The sequence below is a fragment of the Emys orbicularis genome, chromosome 4 (assembly GCF_028017835.1).
Source record: "Emys orbicularis isolate rEmyOrb1 chromosome 4, rEmyOrb1.hap1, whole genome shotgun sequence".
In the NCBI taxonomy this organism is placed as follows: Eukaryota; Metazoa; Chordata; order Testudines; family Emydidae; genus Emys; species Emys orbicularis.
The window spans coordinates 131742502-131768903 of NC_088686.1; the positions used below are offsets into that span (position 1 = coordinate 131742502).

A 26402-nucleotide genomic window follows, 5' to 3' on the forward strand; every position below is an offset into this window, starting at 1 on the left:
AAGGAGGGGGGATGGTTAATTTCTCCTTGTTTTAAGATCCAAGGGGTTTGGATCTTGATCCACCAGGAGTTGGTGGAAGAAAGGAGGGGGGATGGTTAATTTCTCCTTGTTTTAAGATCCAAGGGGTTTGGATCTGTATTCACCAGGGAATTGGTGAAGATCTCTCAAGGCTACCCAGGGAAGGGAATTAGTTTTGGGATGGTGGCAGCGGACCAGATCTAAGCTGGTAGTTAAGCTTAGAAGTTTTCATGCAGGCCCCCACATTTGTACCCTAAAGTTCAAAGTGGGGAAGCAGCCTTGACATGGTGGCAGAGCGGTGGGATTCATTTTAAACCCAAAAGCCAGTAAGATTTTTTTTTTCCTTCTAGCTGCTTGGAAAGCAGAGGTGAAGGTAGATGCATATCTTATCTCTCCTTGCCTGAAGGCAGAGGTGTTAAGTTTTTTTTAACAAGGGCCTTTGTTAAGAGAAGGGTTCAATCATTGAGCAAACAACTGGTAAAAGGAATTTACAAGCTGAATTGTTTTTTTTCTTTCTACATCCTCGGAAATAGCTAGTTAGAAAGTCTCTGTTACCTCAGCAGCAGCCTGAGCTGAGTGCATCCCAGTTTCAGTCAACTGCAGAGGGGTGTGGCCCAGCACAAGAAAACAGGAAAATGACTACCAAAGAAGAAAAAGCCAAAGAGGAGGCCCACAAGAGAGCTATGGAGCTGAAAGAAAAAGAGCTGGAGCTGAGAGAAAGAGAAGAGAAAGCCAAAGAGGACGCCCACAAGAGAGCTATGGAATTGAGAGAAAGAGAAGAGAAAGCCAAAGAGGAGGCCCACAAGAGAGCTATGGAGCTGAAAGAAAAAGAGATGGAGGAGAGAGAAAAAGAAAGGAAGCATGAACTGGAAGTAGCAAGGGCTAGGCCGGATACAACAGCCAATCCTAACAACCCCTCTCCAGGTACCACTTCCCATCCCAGAAAATTCCCCACCTACAAGGCAGGCGATGATACTGAGGCCTTCTTAGAAAATTTTGAAAGGGCCTGCCTTGGATACAGCATCACTACAGAACAGTACATGGTAGAGGTGAGGCCGCAGCTCAGTGGACCCTTAGCAGAGGTGGCGGCTGAAATGCCTAAGGAACACATGAACAGTTATGAACTTTTTAAAAACAAGGCCAGAATCAGAATGGGGCTAACACCTGAGCATGTCCGTCGGCGGTTCAGAGCCCTAAGGTGGAAACCCGATGTGTCATTTACCCGACATGCCTACCACATTGGGAAAAATTGGGATGCCTGGATATCAGGAGCAAATGTTAAATCTACGGAAGAGTTGCCCTTCCTAATGCAAATGGAGCAGTTTTTAGAAGGTGTTCCTGAGGAAATAGAAAGGTACATCCTAGATAGGAAGCCCAAAACTGTAACCGAGGCAGGGGAGATTGGAGCCAAATGGGTGGAGGTGGCAGAAAAGAAAAAAACTAGTAGCAGTTGGAGCGAATATCAGAAGGGGCAAGCCGAAACAAAACCTTACCACCGGGGACAACCCAAGGCCCCACCCACATCCCAAGGGAAACCCCAGACGCCTTCTCACCCCACCACACCAGTCTCCACCAACCAACATCGCCCCGGTGATACCTTAGCAGGGCGATGTTTTAACTGTAATGAACTGGGACATATAAAGGCTCACTGTCCCAAGAACCCCAACCGATTACAGTTCATTATACCACAATCACACCAAAGATCCCCAGACCCAGATGCCTCTCTCATACCCTCGGAGCGAAAGGAAACCTTGAGAGTGGGCGGAAAGAAGGTTATCGCTTGGAGGGACACTGGGGCACAAGTGTCAACTATCCACCAATCCCTAGTGGACCACAAACTCATCAACCCGGAGGCTACAGTGACAATTCAACCCTTCGTGTCACAGTCTGTAACCTTGCCTACAGCCAAGTTGCATGTCCAGTACAAGGGCTGGTCAGGAATGTGGACTTTTGCAGTCTATGACAATTATCCCATCCCCATGCTGCTGGGGGAAGACTTGGCCAACCATGTGAAGCTAGCCAAGAGGGTGGGAATAGTCACCTGCAGCCAGACTAAGCAAGCTTTCACCCCCATCCCTGTTCCTGAGTCGTCCACCAGGGCCCCGTCTGTGTTACCAGAGACCCAAACAAAGGTGGTGGAACCGGATCCCCTGCCAACAACTGCAACAGCCATAGTGGATCCAATCCCAGAGACCCAGCCAAAGTCAGTCCCAGAACCGGAACTGGCAACGCAACCAGCAACAGAACCATTGCCAGCACTGAGTCCAGCGCTTGCAAACCCGTCTACAACTCCAATGCCAGAGGGCACCAGCGAGCCTGAACTGGCGGAAGCAGCAGATAACCCTACCCAAGAGGCTCAGCCAGAGCCTGAAATACCACATAGTGCACCAGCGGACAGTGGTTCACAGTCAATGGAAACAGCCCCAGCACCTGCATCGCTTCCAGAGGGACCAAGCCCCAGTCCACAGTCCAAGGAGGAACTGATGTCTCCAGCATCAAGGGAACAGTTCCAGGCCGAGCAGGAAGCAGATGACAGCCTTCAGAAAGCTTGGGCGGCGGCACGGAGCACCCCACCGCCTCTCAGCTCTTCTAACCGATCCCGGTTTGTTGTAGAACAAGGACTTTTATACAAGGAGACTCTTTCTGGTGGGCACCAGGAAGACTGGCATCCTCAAAGACAGTTGGTAGTTCCCACCAAGTATCGGGTAAAGCTCTTGAGCTTAGCCCATGATCATCCCAGTGGCCATTCTGGGGTGAACAGAACCAAAGACCGGTTGGGGAAGTCCTTCCACTGGGAGGGAATGGGCAAGGACGTTGCTAATTGTGTCCGGTCTTGTGAGGTGTGCCAACGAGTGGGAAAGCCCCAAGACCAGGTTAAAGCCCCTCTCCAGCCACTATCCATAATTGAAGTCCCATTTCAGCGAGTAGCTGTGGATATTCTGGATCCTTTCCCAAAGAAGACACCCAGAGGAAAGCAGTACATACTGACTTTCATGGATTTTGCTACCCGATGGCCAGAAGCAGTACCCTTAAGCAACACCAGGGCTAAAAGTGTGTGCCAGGCATTAGCAGACATTTTTGCCAGGGTAGGGTGGCCCTCCGACATCCTTACAGATTCGGGAACTAATTTCCTGGCAGGGACCATGAAAAACCTGTGGGAAGCTCATGGGGTGAATCACTTGGTTGCCACCCCTTATCACCATCAAACCAATGGCCTGGTGGAGAGGTTTAATGGAACTTTGGGGGCCATGATACGTAAATTCGTAAATGAACACTCCAATGATTGGGACCTAGTGTTGCAGCAGTTGCTTTTTGCCAACAGGGCTGTACCACATCCCAGTTTAGGGTTTTCACCATTTGAACTTGTGTATGGCCGCGAGGTTAAGGGGCCATTACAGTTGGTGAAGCAGCAATGGGAGGGGTTTACGCCTTCTCCAGGAACTAACATTCTAGACTTTGTAAGCAACCTACAAAGCACCCTCCGACACTCTTTAGCCCTTGCTAAAGAAAACCTAAAGGATGCTCAGGAAGAGCAAAAGGCCTGGTATGATAAACATTCCAGAGAACGGTCCTTCAAAGTAGGAGACCAAGTCATGGTCTTAAAGGCGCTCCAGGCCCATAAAATGGAAGCGTCGTGGGAAGGACCATTCACGGTCCAGGAGCGCCTAGGAGCTGTTAACTATCTCATAGCCTCCCCCACCTCCAACATAAAGCCTAAGGTATACCATGTTAATTCTCTTAAGCCCTTTTATTCCAGAGAATTAAACGTTTGCCAGTTTAAAGCCCAGGAAACAGATGACGCGGAGTGGCCTGAAGGTGTCTACTACGAAGGAAAAAAGGATGGTGGCGTGGAAGAGGTGAACCTCTCCACGACCCTTGGACGTCTGCAGCGACAGCAGATCAAGGAGCTGTGCACAAGCTTTGCACCAATTTTCTCAGCCACTCCAGGACGGACCGAACGGGCATACCACTCCATTGACACAGAGCTCCAGGAAGAAATCACAGCCAGTGTGGAACCGGACGTCCAACACTATCTGTGATTTGGGGGGCGTGTCATAACTATAAAGGGAAGGGTAACAGCTCTCCTGTGTACAGTACTATAAAATCCCTCCTGGCCAGAGACTCCAAAATCCCTTTACCTGTAAAGGGTTAAGAAGCTCGGGTAACCTGGCTGACACCTGACCCAAAGGACCAATAAGGGGACAAGATACTTTCAAATCTTGGGGGGGGGGGAAGGTTTTTGTTTGTACTCTTTGTTTGGGGGTTGTTCGCTCTTGGGACTGAGAGGGACCAGACATCAATCCAGGTTCTCCACATCTTTCTAAACAAGTCTCTCATATTTCAAACTTGTAAGTAAACAGCCAGGCAAGGCGGGTTAGTTTTACTTTGTTTTCTCAACTTGTAAATGTACCTTTTACTAGAGTGTTTATCTCTGTTTGCTGTACTTTGAACCTGAGACTAGAGGGGGGTCCTCTGAGCTCTTTAAGTTTGATTACCCTGTAAAGTTATTTTCCATACTGATTTTACAGAGATGATTTTTACCTTTTTCTTTAATTAAAAGCCTTCTTTTTAAGAACCTGATTGATTTTTCCTTGTTTTTAGATCCAAGGGGGTTGGATCTGTATTCACCAGGAGTTGGTGGGAGAAAGGAGGGGGGATGGTTAATTTCGCCTTGTTTTAAGATCCAAGGGGGTTGGAACTGTATTCACCAGGAGTTGATGGGAGGAAGGAGGGGGGATGGTTAATTTCTCCTTGTTTTAAGATCCAAGGGGTTTGGATCTGTATTCACCAGGGAATTGGTGAAGGTCTCTCAAGGCTACCCAGGGAAGGGAATTAGCTTTGGGAGTGGTGGCAGCGGACCAGATCTAAGCTGGTAGTTAAGCTTAGAAGTTTTCATACAGGCCCCCACATTTGTACCCTAAAGTTCAGAGTGGGGAAGCAGCCTTGACAAAACTAAATTGAGAACAAGACACTCTTAGTGCAGAGTAAGAGCGTCCGCACATGGAACTATTTAGGAATAGTTATTTGGGAATAGCTATTATGGCATAACTCCAATGCAGGCAAGCCTTTACACACAGGTCATGTTTTGGGATTATTTTCCCAAATGTAAGAGCTAGAAATTTAATTTTTTAAACAAAAGCTGATTTTCTGGAGCATGGTTCCGTGGCAGCGACTGAAGCTGATATTGCAGAATCACAGAATATGTGGAGCTTTGTTTATATGTTTTATAAAATACCATGCACATGTATGGTGCTGTCTAAATAATAAGGCAATGGGTTAAATAAATGTTTTTGTCTGTCTGTATTAGGGCTGTTTTGTAGGTTGCAGCCTCTCTTTGTCCAGAGACAATTGAGGAATTCAATCGTTAATTGAAATTGTATCTGAATTTTTAAGGAATCAGTTTACAAAGGAACCACAAAGCCCAGGTTGAGGCCTTGGAGTCTGGTACAAGCATTTACTAGGCTGAGACTTACAAATATCCAGAGATGGGAATAATATTAAAGCATTTTTCTTTAATGGATTTCTTTGGTGTCTGATAAGCAAGGGCGCCAGATAGCTGAACTTGGTCTATTGTTGCCATCATGTAAAGAGAGACTAAAGCCCCATCTTCCTCCAGTTATAACTCAGTCAGGGGACTCAGTTTCCACATATTTATGGGATGACCAGGTTACAACAGGTTATAAATCTGTAGCCCAGATGCTGTTATGAGAGAGTGATATATTATTATTAATTATTTGTATTGCAGTAGGGCCTAGGAACCCCAATCAGGGACTAGGACCCCACAGTACAAAAAGACAGAACAAAACGACAGTACCTGCCCCACAGAGTTTATAGTCTAAGTAGCTGTGCAGCCAAGGCCTTTGTGGGGAGGGGAAGCAAGGATTCACCTCAACCAGTTCTTAAAGTGGTCTGAATAAAGTTTGTGGGGATCTATTATAATCTAGGAGCAGCAGCTTTGGAAAGACAATGCTTAAAGTGCACCCCTCAGCGACCCAGACTGATTTAAAACCTTATTTTTGCTGGGTCTGCGACCCCTTGTAACCTGCCCTGGCACAAACTGACCTTACGCATTGACCACAGCCAGCTACTGTACAGTGTGACTAACCCTGCGCAAGCAAAAAATCACGAGTCAGGCCCCCAAAATCACGAGATTTAAATATATATATATAAAACCACAGGTCTCTTTCCCTTCGCCTTCTCATTTTCAAGCCTTTGGGGTGACGCGACTCTCACTTCACAACAGCATCAGGTGTTTCTCCACCGCCCTGAGTGGCTGCAAACCAGGCTAGAGATCCTCAGGCAATTCCCTGACCCTAGCAGCTGGGGTGAGACCTCCCCCCTTCCATGAGCGTGTGTGCGTGCGAGCATGTGTGAAATTCTCACACAATCCCATGACTGCAGCAGCTGGGGCAAAACCTCCCCCTCCCCCAGTGAGGCCTTTGTGCCAGCACACACATGTGAGCACTGCTAACAGATGACATTCTCAGGCAATCCCATGACTCCAGCAGCTGGGTACAAACCCCCATATAGTGACGTGTGTGCATTAAAGTGTGTAAACCCAGCCCGCCCCATGCACCCCGGGGATCAGAACCCCCCTCCCAGTATGGACTGGGCTCGAGTCCCATCCACCCCCGGGCCCTGCCTGGGAGGCGCACAGCAGCAGCGAGGCCAGTGACCTCCCTCACCCCGCCCCCTACCCCTCTGTGAGGCCCCCTGTGGGGAGGGTGCCCGCGAGGAGGGGTGGGCGGGGCCCTGGGACGGCTCCTCCAATCCCACACCGCGTCTCCTCCCCGCTCCCAAGGTTTGAAGCCCCAGGGCGGTGCCTTCGGGTCCTCTCCGGCCAATCAGCCCCGCGCTCCCCGCAGATCGGCACCTCTGCAGAGCGACTCAGAGTGTGCCCGGCTGGTTGCTAGGCGCCCCGGGAAGTCCCGTCCCTGGGCGTGGCCAGGCGAGGCCGCCAGTGCCGTCCCGTGTTGCCCCACGCGCCCACCGCGGTCGTTTGGCGGCGTCCTGAGGCCGAGGCTGTGCGGGTGAGTGGGGGCGGCGGGGCCTCGAGCGGGGGCAGGGCGGTCGGTCACCCGCGAGCGGAGCCCGGGGCCACCTCAGCATGGCGGGCGGGGTGGTCATGGCGGAGGGGGACAGTTAGCTCCCGTGGGAGGTGACCCTGATCCGCGTGCCAGGGTGGTCATAGGGGACAGTTAGCCCTCCTGGGGGGTGACCCTGACTCTGGGGGAATGGGGGGCAGTTTCCCTCATGGGGGGTGATCCTGACTCTGAGGGTGGGGGGGATGGGCAGGTGGCCTCCATGGGGGAGTGATCCTGACCCTGTGAGTGGGGTGGTCACAGAAAGGCAGGTGCCCCCCCCGGGGGGGGGGTGTGACCCTGACTCTGGGGGTGGGCTGGTCATGTAGGGTTGGGGGGAAGTTAGTCCCCGTGGGGAGTGACCCTGGTCCTTGGGGCAGGTTGGTTGTAGTGGGGGGATGGGAACAGTTACTCCCTGTGGGGAATGTCCCCAAACAGGGATTTCCCTACCTTCCCCTGGCCAGTCGTTTTCCAGCTAGATCTAGTTTTTAAAATTTTCTAGTTCGAAAAAAAATTCATTTTGTTGTTTGGAAATTTGAATTGAAGTTGAAACATTAACACACACTTTAAAAGCATATGTATGATAAAATACTTGTTCCTGAAAATGCATAGTAGGTTTGAAACCTATGAACAAAGACTAGCTGCCTCCCGCAGCTGTTTGTTACGACAGTGCTGGCTCATTCATTTCAGAGAGGTTGGCCGACCTAATAATTTCAAATTATGATTTATAAACAACAGTAAATCATCATAATTTAAATGCTGGTGTTTATTGGTGTTTTATGATGTTTAAAATGTGAGACCAAGAGTTAGCGCCAATTTGCTTTGCCGACAAAAATATATGAAACTTGCTTACAGTAACTGGGCAGCCACAGCAAGCTTAACGCCTCCTTTCATGAAGTTTCAATAAAATGTATGCATATATATATATGGAATTAATATAATTTCTTGTTCTCGGGATGACTAGATTAGTGTGTTTAGTGACTTTGCTCTAGAATGCTAGATTTGTGGCTGGGAAACTTATAGAAATATATGTTTCCTATTAGGCAAGGTTTTTAAAATGCCTTATTTGCCAAGGTCGTTATCTTGCATTGTTGCTATCTAGAGAGGTCATTATCTTGGGAGTTTCTGAACTAAACACTTTTATAATTTTTCAAAAGTCAATTTAAATTAAACACATTAAAAAAATGATATATATTTTGCTTTAGAAATCTAAAACTGTTGTGTTTGGTGTAATTTGCATTGTCCTATGTTAAATTTGCATTATCCTAACAAAACATTAAATTTATTAATTATGACAGTCTGTACTCTTATGTTCACCCTTTTTACAAGGCTAGGATAAATTTTGTACAAAGAATGCCTTGTGAGGTATCATTTGAAAACTCATAATCTGTCAAACTTTATTGTCCTAGTAAAATGTGTGGCAACATTGTATGTGAAGTTATAGAATTCTACTTTATAAGGCATGTTCCAAATCTGGGGAACCAGCTTCAAACCGGTTCCCCAGAGACAACAAACTAGCCAACACTTCATCCAGGTGTCAGCAAAATCAAATGGACTATCACCTGGTTAATTGGCCGTTCTTTGGCAGAAAGAAAGGTGTGAGTGAGAACTTTACATATTGACAGCAAAACAGCTGGAAGTTTCTGTCCTCCAGTCTCCTGTCATCTGAACCCTAGATGGAGATGATCTTCAAAGGGAAAAGAGAACTATAAGAAATGAGGAGAGAAACCCCCAAACACTCCTTTCTCTTTGCTCCCAGCATCAGAAACACCTGAAGGAACACTGAACTGGGGAGGGAGCTTGGCTGAAAGGATTCTAGCCAGCGAGACTGCAAAAGAATGTGACAAGAAAGACATTGTACTTTGAATTCACTTAGCCTGTTAAGTAAGTTATTAGTTGCGTTTTGCCTTTTATTTTTTTGTAACCAATTTTGACTTTTATGCCTCATTACTTGTAATCACTTACAATCTTTCTTTCTGTGGTTAATCAACTTGTTTTATTGATTTATCTAAACCAGTGTGTTGGATTAAAGTGTTCGGGGAATCTCTACCTGAGATAACAGGGTTTGTGCATATCACTTTCTGTTTATGAAATGATGGATTTTATATGAGCTTGCATTGTCCAGTAGAGTGTTGGGCAGTACAAGATGCATATTTCTGGGGGAAAGTCTGGGACTGGAGAGTTTCCTGGTGTTCTGCAGTGTAATTCATGAGTGACTGACTATAGCACTCATACTGTGTAGCTGGGAGCAAGTTACATGCTGGAGGCTGTGTGTGAACAGACCAGGAGTGGTCGTTCTCGCAGTGTAAAAGACACCCCAGGTTCAAAAACTAAGGGGAAACAGCTGTTCAACAATCCAGATTGTACCCTGGGTAATGTCACATTCTTATATGTTTTATATGTTGCAGGTCAAAGTGAAAACGAAAAGACAAAAAACAATTCAATTTTTCCACTCAAAGGCCTCAAAAATCAGCCAAGATGAAGAACATACCAAGAATCAGGAATATACCAACATGTCATCTGAAGGTTCAGGTGGCGTATCTACATCCGAACAGTCCGAAGCACAAATACAACTACCTACTGAAGAAACAGTGTCTCCACAACCTGAAGGCAGTTCCCGATGTTTGTCGGTCAAGCTTTTTCCATTTATTAAAGTTACAAAAGATGGTGCACCTCTTGCAAAAAAAATTATGAAGAAGGAAAGTTTCCCACTGCTACAGTTGGTAATACTGGAGGAGCTTAGGTCTGGCAAACTATCAGCAAAGCCAATGCTGATAAACTACATGAAAAGGCTGCAAAACACCAAGCCTCTGTACTGCATCAACATGCAGAAAGCCTTATAAGCCAGTTACTGTCAAAACCAAATCTAGAAGTACTTAATGAGGCCATTAAGAATGCTGAATGCACAACGCAGTTTGTGGGAACAAACATGTCGGTCGCATCATACTTTCTATTTAATCAAGAGATACCACACACTACAAACTGGAGGTCAGTGTTAAGTGCATTGTCACTTGTTAACCCTGAACAAGACCGGCAAATGCTCACTATCTTTCTGCAAGAAACTCAAGTAATTGGTTAGAAGCATGCGGTGCAACAGTGAAAGACTCAGCGGTTGAAAAAGTGAAGAATTCTCTTACCACATTCAAAAAATTTGCATACATGGCTCATGAATGCACTGATGCAAGTGGGTGTCAAGTATTAAGTCATTGTGTACGTTATCTTGATGTCAGTGGTAGGCCAGTGGATGCATTTCTAGATGTTCAGGTTATAGAAGACACATCGGCTGCATCTGTGACAACCCACATCTTAGAAGAGTTAAATGTTTGTAAATTGGACCCCAAACAGATGGCTGCTTGTGCATTTGATGGAGCAGCAAACTTCTCTGGAAGACATGGTGGAGTACAAGCTTTGCTCAGAGAAAAGTGTAACCCTAATCTCTCCTATACACACTGCAAAGGCCGTCTACTCCAGCTAGCACTAGTACGAGCTGCAGAATCTTCAAAAGACATTAAAAAAGCCATAATTGTAATGTCTTCATTGTACTCTTGCTGGGGAAAAAAAAAAAAAAAAAAAAAGAGTCCAAAAAGACTGAACGTATTGGAAGAAATAGAAGATGCTCTGGGACTGAAGTTCAAATTAGTCCAAAAGAAAACCCACTGGCTTTCTCATGAGCTATCCTTGGCTGTTGTCTTAAAATTACTGCAACCCTTATTACTGGCTTTGGAAAGTATCTACCAAGAGGGGACCGATCTAAGTAGTGAGACTAGTGCACTACTTTTGCTATTATGTTCAGAGAAAACAATCACTATTCTCTCTCTTGTAAGTTTACTGTTGAAACCACTTGGGTCATTAAACAATGCCATCTAGGCATCTGCTACAACAGTAGTAGATCTTTGTCCAGCAATAGAAGCTACAGTTGGATCAATCAGAGAAATATCCATTGACAACGTACTGGAAGAAGCAAAGACTTCAATCCAGAAGTTAACTAATGAAGGACTAATGACTCTTCCTTAAGTAAAGAGGACAAGAAGTGTTTGTTAAGCCAGTTGAAAAAGTACATTGACTTGATTCTTACAAATCTACAACAGCAACTTCTGGATTCTACTCAACCTCTGTGTAGCTTTTACAGATGTCTGTCTTATAAAACACCGGCAATTGAGTGGAGTAAGGCACTTCCGGCAATGGGGCTGCCATGTGATCAGGATAGAATAGAGAATTTGAACGCAGAGTGGACTGTCATGCAACAAATGAATGAAGATTTGACTGCAGCTTCTTTTTTATCATTGTTAGTGGCTCAACCTGATCTTTGTGCTAGGTTTCCTGGGATGAAAGAAGTAGGAATTCATCTCTTGCTGCTCCCAGTCACAACAGCTACAGTTGAGCGTTCTTTTTCATCATTGAATAGGATTTTGTGTTGTGAAAAAAGTCGCCTTCTGCCTGATCATGTGAATAAACTAATGAGCATATCAATTGAAGGACTGGAAGTACCGGACACACGAGAAGCCACCAAAGATGAACGCACTGCATTAGAGAAGTTCATTAACAGAGTTGTGCAAAATTTTACAAGAAACCAAGAAGGATGTAGATGTAATGCTTCACAGAAGGCTTGAATAGCCAACTTCATTTGTGTGATGATTTTAAAATGAGTTAAATCTAATAAAATGCTTGTGGAACATTTTTCAGTTTTTACTGTGGTGCCATACAACCCACCTTCGTCCTCATGGTCTCGCCCCTTGGCTCTTACCCCCCCCTGTAAATTCAAACACCGCCTCTAATTTCAATTCCTGTGGAGAAAACAATGTGGGGTAATCATGGGGAGATGGCGGACAGTTAGCCCTCATGGGGGGGGGGGGGCGGGGGAGTTGACCCTGACTTGCGGGGGGGGTGTGCACAAGGGAATGCTTGGTTCTTCCCCACAGCTGGGTGGGGGCAGAGGGATACATAGTTATCCTGGTGCGGGGTGAGTGACACCGTACCACCTCACCCCTCCACATACACAGGGGCAGATTGTCCCTGCTTTGAAGTAACCACTGACATGGAGTGCAGGGAGGCTATAATTTCTGACAGGTGAGACCGTTCCCATATTAGGAAGTTCCTGATTACTATTCATCTATCTTGCTGCAGGCAAGGTTGGATCCCATTTTAATTCCCACTTGCCAAAATCTGTTCCCCATTGCCAGTAACTATTTTTTGGCAGATGAGGGAAATTTTCCTGGTTCTCTTTCTTGTCCCAGTTGGTGGGTGAGGATGTTTTCGTGTTTGACTGGGAATATTCATGGAGATTGCTCAGGACGGTTTTAACCACATACATTTGTACTGTATTGCAGCCACAACATGTTATAACGTGTTTTGGTCCCAACATGCCTGATGGTCTCGTAACTGGTTACCCAGCATGGTTGATTATTTTGAACCTGTGTTGTGCATGAGCTGGCTTATAAGATGGTTTGGTCAGTTTTTAGTTATAGAATCATAGAAATGTAGGTCTGGAAGGAACCTCAAGAGGTTATCTAGCCGAGTGGTTCTCAATCTTTTTGGGCTCAGGACCTATTTGTAAATGTTTATGGTCCATTGTAACCCAGTAAATAGTCTAGGGATGGAGGCCTTGGGTGGTTTTGGTCGGATCCTGCACGGCACTCATCCCACAGTGCTGGCTCCTGCAGCTCCTGTGCTGTGGGGCTGGCTGCAGGAGCCATTTGTGTGAGTGGAGTTGTGACCTGCTCATGGGGTTACAGTGCCGCTTACTCAAATTTGGCCTACCCAGACTCCCGTCGTCATGATAGATGGGCCAAATCTGAGTGGCGCTGGGACCCCAGAGGTTGCCCAGCCAGCCCAGGAGCTGTCACGTGACCATTTGAAACACCAATTTTGGGTACTGACCCGCGGGTTAAGAAACCCTGATCTAGCCCATCTTCCCCCCACCCCACCCTGCTGAGGAAGGATTAATTAAAAAAAGACCAAAATTCCATGCTTTAGCCAAGATCTATACCTAGGATAAAGCACATTTTTGTTTTAACCTGGTTAGTACAGTTTAATAATAATACCTAGATTTTCATCACTAGATCTCAAAGTGCTCTACGAAAGAGGTCAGTGTCGTTACTGCCATTTTTGCAGAGGAGAAAATTGAGGCACAGAGGTGTAAAGTGACATGCCTAAGGTCATGCAGCAGGCCAGTGGCAGAACTGGGAATAGAATTGAGGTCTCTCGAGTCCCAGCCCAGTGCTCTATCCATTCTGGTGGACTAAATCATCTTACTACCTGGTTGGGCTACATGAGGGTGTATAAAATTTGGTTCTTGCTGCCATAGAGATGAGATGTTTTTAAAGAATTCCAAGGATCGTTGTTGTTTTTCATGGCTCTGCGTCACCCTCAACAGAATAGCTTCTAATATTAAAGGCTAAGTGCTGGCTGTTGATGAGTATTTAATGGCTGCTTCAAATGACTGTCCTTGCACAACTGGTGTTTGACTTATTATTGTGAAAGCCAGTACCATATCTACAGTATGAAAGGCGCTAGCTATAAGGTGTTAATTCTCCTTACAATATTTCAGCACAATGCAAAGAACTTCACGACTGAAGAGAGAGCTGCATCTGTTGACCACAGAGCCTCCCCCAGGCATTATGTTCTGGCAAAACAAAAACCGGATGGATGATCTACGAGCCCGTATGTATTACCATCATGGTTTGGGTTTTTTTGGGGGGTTGGGGGTGGTATGCGTATCACTAAAATTCTCTCTGCTGTGGTAATGTTTACTGGGCAATGTCTGTACTTAGCAATTTGGGGATGAAATTAACCCCAGTCCATGACATTTTTGTTTGATTCTTGTCCACTCTTCATCTTCTTTTGTTGTTGTTGAATTCCCCTTCTTTATGTTCCCTATTGATTGGATCCCTGGTCATGTGGCTAGGCGGCGTGGACCGGGGGACGTAGTTAAGGAAACAGCCACACTGGTATGCTCCCTGTAACATGAGTTACTGTTGCTAGAAGTAGCCGTAACCCCCTCTCATGGCTTTTCAACACTGCTGAAGGAGTCTGTGCATGTAGGGGGTTGGATGTGCTTTGCTAACAAGGTTTTATAGATGGCTTGGAGACTCAGGTTTCAGGTTTCCTGCTACGAGGAAGGCCAGGCATCCACAGAGTTCTCCCTCCATAACTCAGCCTTTGGCCCTTTAGATTAACTCCATTTCAGGCACTGACTTCCAGAAGAAACAATACAGGGGAGCAGTATTGAAGATTATGGCCCTATAATCCTAAACATTAGCTTTGCCACCTTAACCCAAGAGATTGCTTGGGTCACTAGGCCAATTCTCAGTCCTGGTTCTAGGGCTGAACATTATTTCAATGTCTTTTTCAAGTATTGGCTGAAAATTCACCAGTTATTGTATCATGCTCACAGTCTGGAACTTGAAAAATTTTCTCTCCTTCAGAAGTTGAAATTGGCCATGACTCCTGAAGTATGAGAAGGGAGGAAGTATCAAGGCTTCGCCTGGATGTAAACATAGGGAGGTCAGACACACGGAAGGAATTAGTGAAATAACATACTCTTTCTTGACTATGCGGAGCACTCGCTTAGCTGAGCTCCAGCAATACAATTTTTGTCAGTGAAGAGGTTCCAACCTGTAACAGTCACACTCTTTTTGCTTCCAAAATTAGATAACTAATGATTGTTTAGGCTGTCCCTAGTTCTCACTTAAAACATAGGGGTTATTGACCTTACTGCACAGCAGGGTAGAACAAAATGTGACGAGGTGGCAGTGGTCACTTCTGTTGGCAGATCCGGACATTGCTACAGTTAGAAACGGTGTGATGGGAATGCACGACTGTAGCAGAAGCATGATGGGAGTGGGAGCGGGGGGAACACTTACCCATTTTGAATATTATAGTTGTCTAATTTTTTTTTTTTTTCTTTAAGAAATTTTGGGTGGTACAAACACGCCATATGATAAAGGAGTTTTCAACTTGGAAGTAGTTGTTCCTGAAAGGTAATTAAATCACTGCATCTAGGAAGGTGGGCAGAAGGGGGAACACACATAGTAAGAAGGAATTTTTTTTTTAACTTCCTGTCAAACATGTCAGTTTGTGTGAGATACAAAGAGGTGGTATCCTGTATATTAGGAGCAATGGGCATAAAGTGTAATAGTTTGGTTTTTTGCCTTCAGCCTCCCTGTTTGTGACATTATCAATCAGTTTTTAGGTGTGAGAGATTTTATTAATGTACTTATTTATTTGTAATATGAAGATTTCACTTTCAAACTCCCAAGGTGTGTAACAATGCACAAAAAAATCTAGAAATACTTTGTCAGGATCCTTAAATTATTTTGATGCCTTTAAACAATTTTGAAAGGGGGGAAAAAAGTACCTGTATGGTGCATAAATTCATGGAGAATAGGTTCATCAATGGCTATTAGCCAGGATGGGCAGGAATGGTGTCCCTAGCCGCTGTTTGCCAGAAGCTGGGAATGAGTGTCAGAGGATGGATCACTTGATGATTACCTGGCACTGGCCACTGTCAGAAGACAGGATACTGGGCTAGATGGACCTTTGGTCTGACCCAGTACTGCATCTTTTTCCTGTTTACAGCTGAAGTGAATTGATGTAACTAAAAGAGATGTCAGGGAAAATGAAAAAAGCAAGTAATCTGAGGCAATGAGAAGTTAGCTTCCGAGCAAAAGGGAATTTAGTGCTGTGCAAAGGACAGAAACCAAACTGAAAACAGTCATGGCCATTGTGTTAGAGGGCATGACCAGAGATGGGGCTGTTTCCTCCAAAAACTTGCTGAGGAGAAGATGGTTGGAATTTGCAGGTGGCTGGGGAGAGGACACTATAGTGTTGTTTGTGGTAATGTGGCAAATGGAATGCTAATGGAACTGAACATTCAATTTAGATTATATTTCAAATTAAATCTATTTCTTTAACACCTGTTCTTTAAAGATATCCATTTGAACCCCCGAAGATTCGCTTTCTGACACCCATCTACCATCCCAACATTGACTCTGCTGGAAGGATTTGCCTGGATGTTCTCAGATTACCACCCAAAGTAAGGCAGTGCTACTCTAGTGGGGATCAACAAAGTTACAGATGATGCTAAACTCCCCTATTGTCATGGCTGTAAAAAGCTTCACTGATATTTAATATTGGCTCTTGTTTACATGGATACTCATGATACAGGCGACAGTATAATGCATGCCATTGGTTACTCACTAAGATTTATTTTCCTTTGCTTTTTTTGATGCTTTAAGGGCTGGGATTTCCAAAGGGACCTATGAGTCAGGTGCCCCTCTGAAAATCACAGCCTGGATCCTGATACAATACAGATGTAGATGACACTGCGGGTCAGTGTTAATTAAGTTGGAGTGAGATCTCTGTGTCACTAGAATTGCTCTCTTGAAATGGCCCGAATAGAAGCTGCAGGGCTAATTGGTATGAGCACTGTGCCTCTGTCTGTCTGCTGTAGAGCAAGTTAGCACTGTAGCTGTGGTGAACCAAAAGAGTGAGACCCAGGTCGGTCTTGGAATGTTTTTCTCCTTTGTAGGAGAGGTCAAAACCTTACTGGTTTGAGATCCACTAACCTGGCATCAGATGTCTTCCCTGCTGTATAAACTGACCACCTGGTGGTAACCACCTTATGTACTGCATTGAGGTCTGGAAACTCCAGAGGAAAATTTGTTTTCTGTATGTCAGCTAATGATCAGACTTCTTCTCCCTGTTAAGCTCTGTTTTTATTATTCTGTTTCTGTGAAGGGTGCATGGAGGCCGTCCCTGAATATCTCCACATTGCTGACCTCCATACAGCTTCTGATGAGCGAGCCTAACCCTGATGACCCCCTCATGGCAGACATAGTACGTACTCTTCTTTTGTTCCCTTGGTGCAAATGCTGGTGCATGCAAGTTAGAGCGGAGACTATATGGTACTTGTGCTCATTCTTCTATATAGGGAACTAAGGGTGTTCACAGGTGCTTGATTAAGTGTCTATCCTCCTTGACTCTTGCTTTATTATTTCTAGTCCTCGGAGTATAAATACAACAAGGAAGTGTTCATCAAAAATGCCAAACAATGGACTGAGAAGCATGCAAGCCAGCAAAAGAGGGTAAGAAATGTACCATGCTTTGACTCTGCTACAAAGGAATTGGGTGTAGGCTAATCTTCACATGTATAATCTTGCTAGTCCTCAGGAAGTAATATGAGTGACGCAGATATAGGCATCACTTTCAATAGCCTCTAACCCACTGACCCCAGTGCATTTTTGGATGTCTATTTCAAGTTCCAATTCAGTATTTTTTTATTGGGAGTGGATTGCCTGTCTTCATAGAATTGAGTCCCTGGGTTGCCAGGGCTGTGATTGTGCCCTAATGTGAACTCTCTGAATTTAACTTCGCTCTTTAAGAAATTTTTGTTAATTCTGTTTAGGTAAACTTTACTTTGTATCCCTACCCATGTTGTCATAGCTAGAGATTCCTATGTATGTGGCCTAGGATACACTTAAAGTTTTGTCCGTATAACTATACTGGTATAGTTATGCAGGCAAAACCTTCCTAGTGTAGACACAGCTTATACCAGCAAAAGGACTTTTTTGCTGATATAACTGCAGCTAGGTGTACGCTATAGACTTCTACTCAGATAACTGTCAGTTGGGATGTGAAGAGGTGTGTGATACCTGACTGACTGACAGCTGTGCTGGCAGAAGCCCCTAATGTAGATGCAGGTATTCCAGCAAAGCTGCTCTTCTACCAGTATAGTTTGTGCCATTTGTGATGGGGTTGGAGAGGTGGTTTTACCATATATGTAGACCATATTCTGTCGGCGTAGCTGTGTCCACACTAAGTGTGCTTTCCTGGTATGGTATATTGATATTCCTGTACCAGTAAAGTGCTCCTAGTGTAGACATAGCTTGTGTCTACACTAGGGCTCTTTGCTGGTTCTAAAAACGTTTATTTAAAAACATCACACCCATAACTGACATTATTATACTGGCAACATTTCTAGAGTATACCTGACCTCTATCTCAGGTGAGTCCTTCCACTTCCTGTGTCTGCTCTGCATGGACTTACGAAAAGTGCCCTGGGATATTTTTAAGAGTTGGGGTCTGTCAAAATGTCCCTTCCTGTTGTACTTTGTGCTGGCTTTCTGTTTGTGTAATATAAATGTACAGTTATATTTGGGAAATGTATGGTCATATGGAGATTATAGAAGGGGATTATGTCCTCTTAACATGGGGATTGCTCATGACATCTGTCACAGGGTGGCTGGCCCCTGTAACTGAGTAGGTCCAACTCCCCTATGCCAGAGCAGGTGCTCCCAGGTAGGCCAGGTAAGGGAGCAGGGTTGCACCTGCTGCTGTAGAGTGAGTTCCACTGAAGGGCTGGCTATGAGAAGGAACTGGCTGATGGAGAGTGAGACAGGAAATTGCAGGAGGCAGGACTGCCAGAATCCCTGTCTAGGGGAGGTATTGAAAGCCTGAGATTCAAAGGGTGAGCTGAGAATGTTTTTGTTGGTTTGTTTAAGTTTGGGAATAAAACTGCATTAAAGAGACTGTGGGTGTGGCAGAGTGTTTTGGCAAGCTGGGGAGGAGCCCTGCCTTGTGACAACATCCCTCTACTAGTATTTGTGAGAGGTTAAATGAATTTAACAAAAGTTGATTCCATACTTTATTATTTATTTGTATTGTGGTCATGCCTAGAAGTCCCAGTCAAGGCTTGGGATCCCTTTGTGCTAGGCACTATGTGTATACACACACACACACACACACACACTGAACTGAGGGTCCCCGCCACAAAGACTTTGCAGTCTGAGTATATATAATGAGAGACAGTGGCTGGATACAACGAATGTATGGGGGAGCATAACGAAGTAGTGCAATGATTATGATTAGAGTAGAAAGCAGAGGGCAGACACACCAGCTGCCCAGCCAATGTTACGTGTTTTGTAAGCATTACAAATGTACTAACCCTATATTCACAGGCATGGAAGGTGATGGTCACTCCTCTCTGTGGTTTTACCATGTGGATAAAACATATAGGGCCTGCTATTCAACTCTTTTCCTTATGTGTAGCTCCTGAAGATGGAGCTAGACATTTTAGTTCTCCTCCAACAAATTTATTCTAGTCATAATGGACTGTGTCTCTAGCTGCCCCAGTGCTGTGGTGACGCTCAATGGGGACAAGGGAGTGGGCTGTCAACCCACTGAAGACTTTCTGGCAGGTGGGTTTCCTTAGTATCATGTTTGTTTGGGAGAGATCTCTTATGCTGAAGCATATTAGTGAAAGGATGAGATGATATAACTAGGCATCCTTCTGCACCCTCACCTGATGGAATGCCATGGTCAGGAGTCTTCCCAGAACTCCTTAGGCAACATTAAAAACATTTTCAGATAAAGTGTATACCTGAAGTCCTATGTTTAGGGTGGCTAATGGGCTCAGCAGGAGTTCCCTGGGATTTTACTCTTTGAGCAAGCTCCTGTATGTGTACAAAGTTGAGACCCTACTAGACCTAGTGTGAAAGGAGTGAGGGCAACAGGTCTGTCATAGTGGTGATGGAGGAGAAATTGCCCCTTGCACAGCACGAGACAAATGGTTGTAGGCGCAGAATGCTAGGGCAAGTTTAGAGATGTGGTCTCTTGAGGCAGAAAAACACGCAGCCAGCCGCTGCCCATTCCCACATGCTCAGCAAAGAGACTGTTTTAGTATTCTCCCCTGGACGCAATGGGAGGGAGTGGAGCTCGTGATAGAAGGGATGCTCTCATTTCTCAACATATCAGCTACGGAGAGATAAAAGAAGGCTACTTAGGGTCTGACTTTCCATTGTCCTGTACCGTGTGCTGCCACGTAGGCCAGTGTAAAGTGCTCAGTTGGCAGCATTACTCACTCTGCACTGCTGTGAATGACTGCATGAGGTGCTGGACCGTGGAGAATCAGGTCCTAGATGTGTGGAGGAGAGGGAAAAGCAGGGACCCTGTTACTACCCCCCACAACTAGCTGCTAGGATGGATCGTGACTCAGAACTCTTCATAGTGCTTGATTAGAGAAGTGCAGCAACTGCGGAATAGCTTCTGTTTATTGACCTTTCAAATAAAATGGCTTTAACAAAGGAGTCAAAGGCGGCCTTCAGCCTCAGTTGGTTAGTGTTTCCTTTTTCCGCTCAAATATCCAGCAAGCTGTAGAGGAAACAACTAGAATTGTTTTGCAATTGTAACACTAGGGGGCACCTGCACCCTTGACAATTGTCTGACTTCTGGAAAATAGCTGGGCAGTCTCATTCCCCAGACTAATGAAAATGAGGTACTTGTTGACCAATTTACCTTCCTACTGGAGAATGTACTTGTCTTGTTCCTCCAGTAGGTGGTGTATTTGGTTTTGTATTTTCTCAGCTTCTCATGGCAAATGGGGACTGATGTCTGACAAAGTCCTTGCCTCCCAGGCTCTGCACAGCTCTGTGCCTGCCCCTTGGCTCACTGCTTCCACCAACCCCTGTTCCACTTGGGCCCTGTGCTCAGCTAATCCTGCCTTTTCGTCACACTCCCTTTTTGTCTTTCTCCCCCAAGCACCTCTGTGGGCACCCTGTGTGCCCCAAACAAGCTCTCTGATCCTGCATGCCATGGAGCCATTGTGCTATCCCAACACCCCATTTCTTCTGCTGATCTCCCCTAACCTGACCACTCTCCTCCCTTAAATTAGTAATTTAAATCACATTTTAAAACTATGGGGTTAGTTCCCCATATAAACAATCAGCCTTGTGACATTACTTTGTGTAAGCCTTGTCCTCCCCTATCTGCATCCTTGAGCATTGTCTATCCCAAAGTCCTCTCTAACTTAGGCTGTAAGCTCTTTATGCAGGGATTGTTTCTTTCATTTGAAAGGTCTGTCTCCTATGTATACAGGCCTTGCTTTTGTGACTGGCAGGTCCATTGCAATGTAACTGTCACGGGAGGCCGTGATGGTGCAGGGTGAGGAGATCCCTTGGGTAACAGTCTCTCAGCCCTATAGGTTTTGCTGATGGGGACTGAGACCTTGAATGTGCCCAGTTTTCAATGGGGTGCCAGTATTGTGAGCAGAATAGTAGGATAATGCACACCTGGCACCTGTGTTGCTGCAACATTCTGAACTAATGGCAGGTTTGTTTAAGATTGTTGATTTCATAGCTAGGTACAGAGAATTACAGTAATCAAGCCTGGAGGTCCATGAATGTGTGGATCAATGTGGCCAAGTCTGCACCTGCCAGGAGGATGCAAAGTTGTCATAGCAGTGGAGCCCTGCAAATCTGCAGATATCCCTTTTATATCTGCGGATATCCATGGATCACATTTGCGGCTTGCGGATCGGATGCAGGTACAAATTTTGTATCCGTGCATGGCTCTGCATACTGGCCGTAAGTTGAAAAGGGCATTCCCCTGTGGCCGTAGCTACTGGAATATCCAATCCAAGTGGACACTAGGCCTGCGGGTTGTTTCAAAGGATTTGAGAGGGAGGCTGTATGATGCAGGGTGATATTGCAAAGGTGCTTCTTTTCTCCACCAGCTTCACCTCAATCTTTCCAGTCAGCTGCTCTCATCTAGTTGCTTATTTTAGCTTGTATTCCTTAGGTGCCCTGTAACTCCTCTGTATCCTGTTATGTACTTGGGGGAAAAAAAAGACCATAAGAGTGTTAAGGTTGCAAAGTCAAGCACTTGAGAGTTAGGAAGTGTCAGAGTTAAGGTTGCTTGTACAAACTGAATTTGCCCCCTTCTTTCATAATACTCAGTCTTTAATTAAATGATCACACACTTATTATTTATTTGTATTACTGTAGTAGCTAGGAGCTCTAGTCATGGACCAGAATCCCATTGTGCTAGGTAAAGACAAAGTACAAACTTTTTGCCAGAGCCCCCCGGCTTCATTCAGTGCAACAGATGGACAGTATTCACTGACATGGTTATTCAGTGTTTTTATTCTCCTCATTGAGTTACCCTGTGCCTCACTTAGGCTTGGTCTACACTAACCCCCCAAGTCGAACTAAGGTATGCAAATTCAGCTACGTGAATAACGTAGCTGAATTCGACATACCTTAGTTCGAACTTACCGCGGTTCAGACGCGGTCCACACGCGGCAGGCAGGCTCCCCGTCGACTCCGCGGTACTCCTCTCGCTGAGCTGGAGTACCGCAGTCGACGGCGAGCACTTCCTGGTTCGACTTATCGCGTCCACACCAGACGCCATAAGTCGAACCCAGAACTTCGATCCCCAGCCGCCGAACTAGCGGCTGCGTGTAGACCAGCCCTTAGTGCATATCATCCAAATCCTGCTCTGGAGACAGAATTATTAATTCCCTTGTGGGCTTTTCTAGGGTGCTCTTCATTATAGTATCTGAGTTTTCAGAAACATTAATGAAATTATCTTCACAACGTCCCTATTGAGGTAGGGAGGCATTAATTTAATCTTATAGTGGGGGAACTGAAGCACAGATATTGAGGCCAAAATAGCCCCAAGTGTCCACAAATTTTGGATGCCCAATTTGAGACGGGCAGGGCCTGATTTTTCAGGTCACTTAGCATTTTTATGGCACTTTGTATGTTCAAACAACAGTTCCCATTGATTTCAATTAGCAGTTGTAAGTGCTCAGCACTTCTACAAATCAGGCTCCAGAATCTCAAGTTGGGCACCTAGAAAATGAACACAGTGGCCACCTGTGAAAATTTTGGTTTTACGTGACTTACCCAGCATCACATAGGAGCTCTGTGGCCGAATCCAGTTCTTCAGGGTGGCATTCAACTGTTCTAACCACGAGACCATCCTTTCTCTTCCTGTAATTCACTGCCTTATTCACGACACAGTTAACTTCTGCAACAAATGAGGCTGGGCTCCTACCTGCTAAGAGTGCTAATGCCAATATAAGATTCAGGCCTGTATTTTTGCCTAAGATAGCATTTTGGGTTTTGCTTGCCTGTTTGAGTCTTGATACACTTACATTCTTACTAATATGTGAGAACAAAGGACAAATGCACTGTGTATGTTGCTTCTGCCTAGCCAGATGGGTTTATTAGCATACTGGGAACAGATAAGAGCAGACTGTGTTACTAGAGCGCACACTTTAAGACTGCCTCAACTCCTCTCTCAAGGCAAGGTCAAGCAACCATTGGGGAGGGGCAAATGGGGATTGGGGGGAAGGTATAAAACACTAAAAGGCCAAAGAAATGCCTGTCCCTGACCATAGCACAACCTCACTCCTTACCCCTGCCATGGGGTACAAAAGAGGTGGGACGAAGACCCACGACCCCCCAAAATGGAACATGACCATAAGTTGTAAGGGGTGGGACTATGGGCGTGCATCTCAGGTATAATTATGCCTGCTGAGGAGGGCTGGGACAGGACACTGGGAAACAAGGCTCTGCGATATCAGAGTTGTGGGACACATGCTTGCTGGAAACTAACCCCAATAAACATCGCATTGCCTGCACTTCGGATTTCTGGTCTTCTGCTTTCTGTCTGGGTGACAAGAACCAGGGGAGAGGGTGAAGGGAAAACACTCTTAACAATATGGACAATGGCTTCTTTCACTATGCAAGCCTGATTTGTTCCCTGAACACTGCTCATCTTGTGTACTGAATGAGATGGGAGTCCTCAGGAAAAATAGTATGTGATCATGTAATTAAAGGGGAGGAGGGGAACTTAGGGCAGGTCTACACTAGAAAGTTAGGGTGATCCAGCTATGTCACTCAGGGATGTGAAAAATTCACACCTCTGGGAGACGTAGTTAAGCTGGCGTAATCCCCAGTGTAGACAGTGCTAGGTTGACAAAAGAATTCTTCCATCAACCTAGCTACTGACTCCCAGAGAGGTGAATTTACGACAGTGACAGAAGAACCCCTTCCATCACTGTAGCGAGTCTCTACGCTACATCTATGCCACTGTAGCGTTTCTAGTGTAGACATAACCTAAGGCTCTACTTGTTATGGCTGTGGGGGGAAAAACAACCTTGAAAACGTGACCCAAGTGTCACCATCTGCCTGAGTGAGAAACAAATAGTTCTAAAGTGTGAGCTGCCTCATTTGTCTCATGGGTGATGACTCGGATGCCAGTGATAATACTTTAAATAAAAACATAGTTAACTAGAGTTGGTTGACATTATCACAGGAATGTGTTTTTTTGGCACAGTTTTTGATTAATTTTCCCCTTTTTTCCTTCACTCCCAAAATTCGGGAAGTCTGAAGAGTTAGAAAGTTCCAGAGTGGCAGAAGGAAACATAAGAGTGGAAGGGACTTCCTGGCTCATCAAGTCCAGTCCCTGCTATCACAGGCAACCCCATCAAATAACGTGGGTCATAAATTTATCAAACTCTGTCTTAACACTAGTTAGGTTGTTCACCCCACTGCTTCTATTGGGAGGCTGTTCCAGAACTCACTTTTCTGATGGCTAGAAACCTTCTAATTTCCAGCCTAAATTGGTCAATTTATACACTTTTAGTGTTGGATTTGTATACAGTAGTCTGAAGTGCTTTGGGATATTTCCCCCCACACACTGTGTTATAAATGTGTAAGTCTGGCAATAATTTTCCAAGAGGAAGTGCTAGTGTGTCTCCAAGGAAGTGAACGCTCCTTCTAGGGCAGACTTGATCTTTCAAACTGACTGTGAATGTTACAAATATAAAGGTAACCTTCTTTGTTTGAATCCTTTGTGTCTTCTGTACCAGGCTTCCAAAACTCCAGATGAGGAAGTGACCCAAAGCGAGGCTAGCACTCCCAAAGAATCTGCCATCTCCCAGAAAAGAAAAGCAAATGATATCAGCAGGAAGGGGAAAAAACCCTGCCTCGATTCATAGAGGTTCTCTGTGTAAATAAACATTTTTCTGAATGTGTAACACTGGCAGGTTTCACTTGTCTCTCTGTGCGTGAGCTAATACTTGCGATTGTAGGGGGTTGTTTTCAAATTAAAGCTGCTTTTATTTCAGTAGCATTACATGTTTTGTATTCTTGTTTGTCTTACATTGTTTGTCTCTAAGTATTGTGAAGGAAGGCAGAATTGGGAATAATAAATCAGTTTTATATGTTTTAGAGTTCTCTTGTGATGATGGTTATTGTGTGAATGAGAAATTGCTTAACATTGCTCATGGACGGTATGTGGCCAGTCTGGCTTTTTTGTTTTTGTGGTTGATGACAGGCTAGAAATTGGAGCACATAATTAAAGGATGTACTTGAATTCATAAGTAATATTTTGCTGTTTCCCGCCCCAATTGAAACATCAGCACACCTGCCTGTAGCAGACACTTCAGTTTCCCTTGTTGGAGTAATAATAGTAAATGATACATGAGTGTGGACATATTGTATACTTTGTATCTCACCCTTTCCCCAGCTATCTTCCCACCTGTGCAATCAGTAACCAGCTCATAAATCAGAAGAACACTACTTCCACAAGCTGAGCAGATGGCTTAATGTTTTATAGCCCAAACTGGAGCAGAGTCTACGGGGAGACTTAAACTGGTGTAATTTATACCTTCCAGTCCCTTAAGGCATATTTGCATCCACTCATCAACTTGTAACTTACACCTCAAGTCTGCATGTGGCCATTGAATGTAAAGGAATCTAAATTTTGGTAATCTTGATACCCGAGGGACTGAAAAAGGTGAGAGTTATTTCTCTTGCTTTGCTAACTGGGCTATGTAAGAAATTGTAATTTAATGCAGCAACTGCTATTCCTCACTTCCTTCTGACTTCCCAACATGTGAGTTTTACCAACTTCACTTCCCTTATGCACTAGTATATAGGTGTAAGAAGTCTGACTTTCAGCGGTACTGCGATCCTATTGATTTCAGTTGGAGTTACGGGTGTTGAGCAATTCTGGCAAAGTCCTGAAAATGTCCATTTTACATCACCTCTGCAATGGGCCATTAAACTGAATCTGAACTAAACAGTAGTTTAGTGAATGGAAGTGCTTTGTCACTAGCTTATATTAGGGCTTGTCTGCACTTAAAATACTGTAGTGGCTCAACTGCCGTGCTTCAGAGAAGATGCTTCCTTTGCCAGTGGCATGGGTTCTGCCGTTGGCATAGGGAATCCACTTTGCTGAGAGGCAGTAGCTCAGGCAGCAAGAGAATTCTCCCGTCGGCCTAGCGCTGTCTACATCAGGGGTTAGGTCAGTTTAACTATGTCTCTTGGGTGTGGATTTTTCAAAGCCTTGATCGATGTAATTATACCGACCTAATTTCCTGGTGTAGGCCAGGCCTTAGACACAAGAGCCACAGCTCTATAGAAAATTACATATTTATGCAGGACATACATGTTAAATCGACTAGGCTAATAGCCTTTATGAATAGGAACATGGAAGCTGCCATGCTGGATCA

The 26402-nt window shown here is 45.0% G+C and overlaps 1 protein-coding gene across 2 annotated transcripts; it reads left to right on the top strand.

The window, feature by feature from the left end:
• The first annotated feature begins 6992 nt into the window (after window positions 1-6992).
• UBE2T (ubiquitin conjugating enzyme E2 T) lies at window positions 6993-24926 on the top strand. 2 transcript variants are annotated; one of them, XM_065403593.1, is made up of 8 exons: window positions 6995-7049; window positions 8860-8984; window positions 13648-13760; window positions 15010-15079; window positions 16029-16134; window positions 16839-16937; window positions 17102-17185; window positions 24756-24926. In XM_065403593.1, the coding sequence occupies exons 3-8, from the start codon at window positions 13652-13654 to the stop codon at window positions 24882-24884; spliced, it is 597 nt and encodes a 198-aa protein (XP_065259665.1). In that variant the 5' UTR covers window positions 6995-7049; window positions 8860-8984; window positions 13648-13651; the 3' UTR covers window positions 24885-24926. The 2 variants fall into 2 exon arrangements, with proteins under 2 accessions (XP_065259664.1, XP_065259665.1); XM_065403592.1 differs by lacking the exon at window positions 8860-8984 and having other exon boundaries at window positions 6993-7049.
• The last annotated feature ends 1476 nt before the right edge of the window (window positions 24927-26402 follow it).